Source organism: Capra hircus (assembly GCF_001704415.2).
Source record: "Capra hircus breed San Clemente chromosome X unlocalized genomic scaffold, ASM170441v1, whole genome shotgun sequence".
Lineage (NCBI taxonomy): Eukaryota > Metazoa > Chordata > Mammalia > Artiodactyla > Bovidae > Capra > Capra hircus.
Window position 1 is genome coordinate 49,007,527 of NW_017189517.1, and position 9,113 is coordinate 49,016,639.

General features: G+C 35.3%; 1 protein-coding gene across 1 annotated transcript; it reads left to right on the forward strand.

Moving 5' to 3' along the window:
- Positions 1–1,012: 1,012 nt before the first annotated feature.
- On the forward strand, positions 1,013–8,141 carry LOC102189838 (protocadherin-11 X-linked). The gene is made up of 2 exons (XM_005700115.3): positions 1,013–1,049; positions 7,248–8,141. The coding sequence occupies exons 1-2, from the start codon at positions 1,013–1,015 to the stop codon at positions 7,922–7,924; spliced, it is 714 nt and encodes a 237-aa protein (XP_005700172.2). The 3' UTR covers positions 7,925–8,141.
- The last annotated feature ends 972 nt before the right edge of the window (positions 8,142–9,113 follow it).

Genomic DNA, 9,113 nt, shown 5'->3' on the forward strand with positions numbered 1-9,113 from the left:
ACCTTACACTAATAATGCAAGTACATTTTAATTGGTCAAGAGATAAACCTAATTGCTTGCTTTTATTAATGTAGACATTATAACTGTACAGTAAATGTCACATGAAGAACACACGTGACATGTGACATTCAGGGCACTGAATACCACAGTCCTGGGAGTTGTGGCATGCTGGCATTAAAAAAACAACTATTTCCAAAATTTTTTTTTTTTTAGGAACAGTGATTGGTGCTCCCATTGTTTTAGGCATATTATAGATTCAATACACTATCTGAAGTTTTTTAATGAGGAGCATTAGAATGTTTGTACAGATATTTGATGGACAAGCAATTAGTCAGAGTTAACCTAATGAACTATAATTTTAATGTTTGTATCAAAGGCAACCTGTACTTGAATTACTCATTACAAGATTTCAAAGACAACTGTATGTGCTATAAAAACATAATCACAAAGACATTCTTCATTGAAACAACACTTTTTTTCACAGCAAATTAAAGTTTAATTAATGATGTGGATAAATAAACTGTTTTAATGCAACAGATTAATCATATATTTCTTACAAAATGGTTGAAAATACAGGAAAACATGACATTTCTTAAAATGTATGTGATAAAAATATATTTATGTAATTTATGAATGATAATCCATTTACTCCATTAGATGATTACAGAACTTCCACAGGACTGGGGAAACAGACACTTGGAGAGCACAAACAAAACCTTGTGTGCACCAGGACCCAGGAGAAAGGAGCAGTGGCCTCACAAGAGACTGAGCCAGACTTGCCTGTGAGTGTCCAGGAGTCTCTGGCAGAGCCATGGGTCGACAGAGCCCTTCCATGGGGTCAGGGGCACTGAAAATTACAGTCCTGAGAGTTCCGACATGCTGGCCTAAACCCATTTGAAGGAGGTCACCTTTACTGCCATTACCCCTACCATAGTTTGGCCTCAGGTCAAAGTACAGGGAGGGAACACAATACCACTCATAAACAGAAAGTTGGATTAAAGATTTAGTGAGCATGGCCCTGGCCAGAGCAAAACCCAGAATATCCTACAGTCAGTTGCTCCCATTAGGAAGCTTCCACAATCTTCATCCTTATTCATCAGAGGGCAGACAGAATGAAAGCCACAATTACAGAAAATAAATCAAGCTGATCACATGAATCACAGCCTTGTCTAACTCAGTGAAACTATGGTTCATGCTGTGTAGAGCTACGCAAAACAGACAGAACATGGTGGAGAGTTCTGACAAAATGTGATCCACTGGAGAAGGGAATGACAAATCACTTTAATATTCTTGCCCTCAGAACCCCATGAATAGTATGACAAAGCAAAAATATATGACACTGAACAATGAACTCCCCAGGTCGGTAGGTGCCCAATATGGTATTCTAAGGAGAAAAATGGAGAAATAGCTCCAGAAGAAATGAAGAGGCTGAGCCAAAGGGAAAACAACACCTAGTTGTGAATGTGACTGGTGATGGAAGTAAAGTCCGATACTGTAAAGAACAATATTGCATAGGACTTAGAATATTAGGTCTGTGAATCAAGGTAAATTGGAAGTGGTCAAACAAGAGATAACAAGAGTGAATATCGACATTTTAGAAATCAGTGAACTAAAATGGAAATCAAATAGGAAATCAAAACCCATAGGTTTTGAGTTGTTGTGTTTTCATTGTCATTTGTTTCTAGAAATTTTTTGATATCCCTTTTGATTTCTTCAGTAACCTGTTGGTTATTTAGAAATGTGTTGTTTAATCTACATGTGTTTGTGTTTCTTACATTTTTTTTTCTTGTAATTGATATCTAGTCCCATAGGGTTGGGGTCAGAGAAGATGATTGATATAATTTTAATTTTCTTAAATTCACTGAAGTTTGATTTGTGACCCAAGATGTGGTTTATCCTGGAGAATGCTCTATGTGTACTGAGAAGGTGTATTCCTCTGCATTTGGACAGAGTGTCCTGAAGATATCAATGAGATCCATCTCATCTAATGTATCATTTAAGACTGGTGTTCCTTATTAATTTTCTGTTTTGATGACCTGTGAATTGGTCTGAGTTGGGTGTTAAAATCTCCTACTATTACTGTGTTACTGTCAATTTCTTTTTATGTCTGTTAGTGTTTGTCTTATGTATTGAGGAGCTCCTATGTCCGGTGCATAAGTGAAAGAAAGTAAAGTCGCTCAGTCATGTCTGACTCTTTGCGACCCCATGGACAGTAGCCTGCACCCGGATCCTCTCTCCATGGGATTTTCTAGGCAAGAGTACTGCAGTGGTTTGCCATTATGTCCAGTGCATCAGTTCAGTCACTCAGTCATGTCCGGCTCTTTGTGACCCCATGAATTGCAGCAAGTAAGGCCTCCCTGTCGATCACCAACTCCCGGAGTTCACCCAAACACATGTCCATCGAGTTGGTGATGCCATCCAACCATCTCATCCTATGTCATCCCCTATTCCTCCTGCCCCCAATCCCTCCCAGCATCAGTCTTTTCCAGTGAGTCAACTCTTCGCATGAGGTGGCCAAAGTACTGGAGTTTCAGCTTTAGCATCATTCCTTCCAAAGAACACCCAGGACTGATCTCCTTCAGAATGGACTGGTTGGAACTCCTTGCAGTCCAAGGGACTCTCAAGGGTCTTCTCCAACACCACAGTTCAAAAGCATCAATTCTTCAGTGCTCAGCTTTCTTCATAGTCCAACTCTCACATCCATACATGACTACTGGAAAAACCATAGCCTTGACTAGATGGACATTTGTTGGCCAAGTAATGTCTCTGCTTTTGAATACGCTATCTAGGTTAGTCATAACTTTCCTTCCAAGGAATAAGACTCTTTTAATTTCATGGCTGCAGTCACCATCTGCAGTGATTTGGGAGCCCAAAAAATAAAGTCTGACACTGTTTCCATGGTTTCCCCATCTATTTGCCATGAAGTAATTGGACCAGATGCCATGATCTTAGTTTTTTGAATGTTGAGCTTTAAGCCAACTGTTTCACTCTCCTCTTTCACTTTCATCAAGAGGCTTTTTAGTTCCTCTTCACTTTCTGCCATAAGGGTGGTGTCATCTGCATATCTGAGGTTTTGATATTTCTTACGGCAATCTTGATTCCAGCTTGTGCTTCTTCCAGCCCAGGGCTTCTCATGATGTACTCTGCATATAAGTTAAATAAGCAGGGTGACAATATACAGAATTGACATACTGCTTTTCTTATTTGGAACCAGTCTGTTGTTCCATGTCCAGTTCTAACTGTTGTTTCCTGGCCTGCATATAGGTTTCCAGGTATTTGCAATTGTTATGTCTTCCTCTTGGATTGATCCCTTGATCATTACTTAGTGTCCTTCTTTATCTCTTGTAATATTATTTATTTTAGGGTCTATTTTGTCTGATATGAGGATTGCTACTCAAGCTGTCTTTGCTTTCCATTTTCATGGAATATATTTTTCCATCCTTGCCCTTTCAGTCTATATCTTAGGGCTGAATTGGGTATCTTGTAGATAACATGTATATGGGTCTTGTTTTTGTATCCATTAAGCCAGTCTGTGCCTTTTGGTTGAGCATTTAATCCATTTGCATTTAAAGCAATTACAAATAGATATAGTTGCTTTTGCCATTTTCTTAACTGTTTGGGGCTGATTTTGTAGATCTTTTTTCTTCTTTTTTATTTTTTGACAATATAAGTTCCTTTAACATTCATTGTAAAACTGGTTTGGTGGTACTGAATTCTCTTAACTTTTGCTTGTCTGAAAAGCTTTTGATTTCTCCATCAATTTTGAATGAGATCTTTGCCGGGTACAGTAATCTTGGTTGTAAATTTTTCCTTTTCAATACTTAATATATATATATATATATACACACATATATATATATATATATATATATATATATATCCTGCCATTCCCTTCTGCCCTGCAGAATTTCTGCTGAAAGATCACCTGTTAAGCATATCAGGTTTCCCTTGTATGTAAAATAAATATAGGAGGGGAAATGAAACATTAGCAATATTTGAAACTAGCAGGAATTGAGAGACTTTGCAATTAAACTGAAACAGAGGTGAATCTTGACTCGAATTTCTTGGCTTTGTGATGTTGGACAATGCACTCAACCTCTGTGGTTTTTGGTTTCCCCCTTTATGAGCTATTACTATTTCTTCTACCTTGATCTTGATGGAGTATTTATTTATTCATTTCCACTCATGTTCCCTGATTTGCACTGCTCAGATTGATGCTAGAACAATTGGGCAGAGGCATCCATTTGTATTCTTGCTTCATTTTTGAAAGAAGATTTATACTTTGCTCCTTGCTCTCTTATTATTTTTTTTAAAATAAGCTTTTAATTTTATATTGGAATATAGCTTATTAACAATGTTGTGATAGTTTCAGGTGCACAGCAGATTGACTCAGCCATACATATATATATGTATTGATTCTCCCTTGAACTCTCCACCCATCCATGCTGCCACATACTATTGAGCAGATCTTGTATACAGAAAATCTTAATAAATCCATTAGAAACCTATTAAAACTAATAATCAAGCTGGGGAGTTTACAGGCTTTAAGAGCAATATATAAAAATCAAGTGTACTTCTATATTCAAGCAATAAACATTCCAAAAAAGGAAATTAAGGAAACACTTCCATTTACAGTGGAATAAAATACTTAGGAGCAAATTCAACAAAGGAAATGTGAAGTTTTTACTCTGAAAAACTTGAAATAACTGCTGAAAGAAATTAAAGAATCTGCCTGCAGTGTGGGAGACTCAGGTTCAATCCCTGGGTCAGGAAGATTCCCCTGGAGGAGGAAATCTTCCAGTATACGGGAAATCACTCCAGTATTCTTGCCTGGGAAATCCCATGGACAGAGAGCCTGGTGGGATACAGTCCATAGGGTCACAAATAGTCAGATACAACTGAAGTGACTTATCATAGCCCAGGGCACAATGGATTGACAGTTAGGAGTTTGGTTTAATATGGTCAAATGGATAGTAAAAGTATTTGAAACATTCAATTTAGATTTCCACTTTTTATTTATAGTTTTGGGCGACTAATGCAAACATACATACTGAAATAAATTAAAGATATAAATAAGTGGAAAGACATTCAATATTCAAAGATAGGAAAATTTAACACTATTAAAATATTGTTAAAATCACAAACTGATTTTCAGATTCAATACAATCCTATCAAAATCTGCAAAATCCAAACAGAATTTTTGCAGAAATTGAGTGGAGGAATTGGAACCTTAATATATTTCTGGTGGGAATTTAAAATTGTGCAGTCAATTTGGGAAAAGAATTTTGCAGTTCTTCACATTAAATATAGAATTGACCCCATATGATCCAGCAACTCCATACATAGGTATATTCCCAAAAGAAATGAATAACTGTGTCTACACAAAAACTTTTAAACAATATTCATAACAACATTACTCATCAAAAACAACTCAAATGTCCACCAATTGATGAATGGATAAATAAAATGTGGCATAATCATACGAAGTATAATCTTGAGCAATAAAAGAAAAAAATGAAGTACTGACACATGCTACAAAATGGAGGAACCTTCAAAACATTATGCTAAATGAATCAAACCAGTCTCAAAATACTTCATTGAAAGGATCCCATTAATATTACATGTCTAGAATTGGAAAATCTATAGAAGAGAAAGGTAGATTAATGGTAGCTTAGGTCTATGGAGTTTGATATGGTTGCTTAGGGCTGTGGAGTATGTGGAGAAGTGGCCAGTGAATGCTAATGGATACCAGGTTTCTTTTTGTAGTGATAGGGATGTCTCAAAATTGATTTTGATGACAGTGGCACAATTATGTGACTAAATATTATTGAATTATTCACTTTAAATGAGTGGATTTTATGGCACATGAATTATATCTCAAAAAAACTCTTAGAAAGGAATTTTTATAAATCACAAATTTCAATGAAAATGATATCTATTTCCTCATCATAAAGAAGCAAATAACTCAATGCTGAAACTATTATGTATTCCTTTATTATAAAACTTAAGGCTGCCAAATCAGTTGTTTTTCTGATGGCAAGGAAGTAAAACATAATTATATGTATGTTTGTATATTTCCTTGCATGCTTTTAGGATTTAATATCATTCCAAATACATAAAATTTTACCTTCCCGAATATTTCTAAAATATAACTGTACAAAAATATAGATTTTTAAAAATGTTAATCTCAAAGGTACATTTTTTAAGTGTCTTGTAAGTGAAGAAAAGTAAATGTTTATCTAATGGAGAAAATTAGTCTTATCTGTGACAATCATTTCTGATGTATTTTATTCCTTGGCTTTAAGTATGATAGGATAATGACACTACCTGGACTCTATATTCTGTTGAGGATTTACAGGAATATGAATTTCTATTTTTGACTTTTAGGATTGTATCTCTTAGATAAATGACCTTTTAAAAATTATAATATAATATTCTTCATTATTTCTAATAGCACTCTGCTCTAAAGTCAGTTTTTATATTGATATAGCTACTCTGTCTTTCCTTTGCTAGTCTTTGTGTAGTATACTTATTGACATTTGATACCTATTGGCATTTTAAAATTTTACAGAAAGCTTAGAAAGGAGTTTTAAAAAGTTTTTTAGTTTAGAGCTAAGTATTTTAGATCTGTAATCCTTTATGTTGCTAAACTCTGATTTGCCACAATTTCCAAAAATAAAGAATACAGAAATCAATTGACTTTGAGATAAGTATAGCTATACTTCATTCCTGAAACTGAAAGCCATATCTTAGAATTCAATAAACTATTTCCAAATTAACCTAATTTATTCTTAGCTTTATTCTCAGAGTAATTAATTATATTCTTAGCCAAACTGTTAGCTATAATTGGTTAGTTCATTACATGCTTCTGTACTGGTTTTTCCATTCATTTCACTCATGTCAACCTTTTGTGTTAGTCAGGACCATATTTCAATGGATTTGTGTGTATAGATCAATGACCACAGCTTCCATTCACAGTCATAAACACAATTTAAACTATCTACATTTGGGAGACTAAGCCAAAGTATCCTACTTATAAGAATGAAATGCCATCCACCCACTCCAGATTATTCGTATTACCGTAGGAATTACTTTGTGACAAATCGAGTACCAATTATGAAAATATTAGAAGTCTCTGATGCATTTATATATACATTATTAAGCATTCATGTAGCAATATGATTTAAGTAGCTAATAAACACATGCTTTGAAACATAAATTTTATCATTTGTTTCCCACCTTAACAGCTGCAGAAATAACTATTCAACCTACTGTGGAAGAGGCCTCTGACAACTGCACTCAAGAATGTCTCATCTTGGGCCACTCTGATGCCTGCTGGATGCCAGCTTCTCTGATGCATTCCAACCCTTCACAGGCAGAGGCCTCTGCTCTATGCCACAGCCCTCCCCCGACACAGACAACGCTTCGCCGACGCAACCCTCTGGTGACGCAGACAGTTGCTCTCTGCCACAGCCCTCCAATGGCTCAGGCTGTAGCACTATGCCACAGCCCTCCACCAGCACAGACCTCTGCTCTCCACCACAGCCCACCTCTAGCACGGGCTCTTTGCCACAGCCCTCTACCAGCACAGGCCTCAGCCCTTTACTACAGCCCTCCCCTGGCACAGGCTGCTGCAATCCACTGCAGTCCTCCTCTGCCACAGCCTGCTGCCCTTCATCGCAGCCTTGCACAGCCACCAATGGGTCTGCAGCAGGGTTGGGGGCAAAGTGCTGGCCCTGAAGGACTACTTTCTCTTGACCAAGGAGCACAAGGTAGTACAAGATCTAATTTTTATGCCATGTCTAAAAGACTTCATCCTAGTGATGATTCGATTAAAATCATTCCCTTGACAACCTTCACTCCAGGCCAACAGACTAGACCCTCTAGATGTGATTCTCCCATTATGGAAGAACATCCCTTATAAAGCTAAAACAGCTATTTCACATTTTCCAACAAGATGTTTATAATCAAAGTTTGAAATCCAATTTCAGTGAGTACTTTGAATTGTTAGATTTGTAAATAGCTATGTAAATAGAAGTTTATAACAGAATCAAGTCTAGAGTTAGACCCTTAGTCAAAAGTTAAAATAAATTTACAATTTGATTAATTATATTTCTATATATCACCAATTGGAAATTGGAACAATTATAAACCAAAATAAAAAAAATAATAGTATGTACAATATCTCCAAAAATGAAATTATTAAGTATGAATATATAAAAAAATCTGAATGCTGAAAAGTGAAAACTGATGAAAAAATAAAGATAGCATAAATAAAAAACGTATTTAAAAAAATGAAAAAAGTTACATTCCTTTGTACAGAAAGTCTTATCATGACAGATATTAAGATAGTATATATTACTTCTGATGCACTATATATTTTTCTTTTCACAAACATCTTCACTATTACTGATTGTTTTCCATTCTGTTTTTTCTGGACTCAGTAAATAGCCAATGGAAAACTAGCAAATATCTGATTTTCCAAGAGTACCTTTATTCCATTTAAACTTTTGTTTAGACAACATTAGCAGATGTAACATTTTGCCTTTTTGCTTGATATTTGTTGTTGTCTCCACTTTTTTGTTACTAGTATTTCTGCAAAAATGAACAGTAGGAAATGTAAATATCTCATATTTTTGTCTCTATTTTCGTGTTTTCTAGTTTTAAGAATACATTGTTGATATACTTTTTATATATATTTTCAGCAAAAAACTTATAAAAACTCTATAGATTTCTGTCAGTAACCTATTTCTCTACTCTTTAGTAGAGTTCGAGACACTAAAGTGCAATAACTGTGCCCAAATTAGGCAATTAACTGCTAAAAAGGGCCTCTATGTTTTTTTTGTTGTTTTGTTTTGTTAAATTTATCTTTGTAGTTTAGTGTAAAGTGCATCAGAAATCATGTTGCATCTGTCATCTTAAGCCTATATTTCATTATCAATTGGGCCTTATCTTCTGAAATCTGTATATAACAGACGAGAAAATCACAAAGAAGGTGGATGTACTGAACACTTAATCCAAATAAATATAACTGTAGATAAAACCACATACTAAAACTTTAAGACTAAGGGATTTTTATCATTCTAGCTCAACCTACTGAAGCAAAACACTGA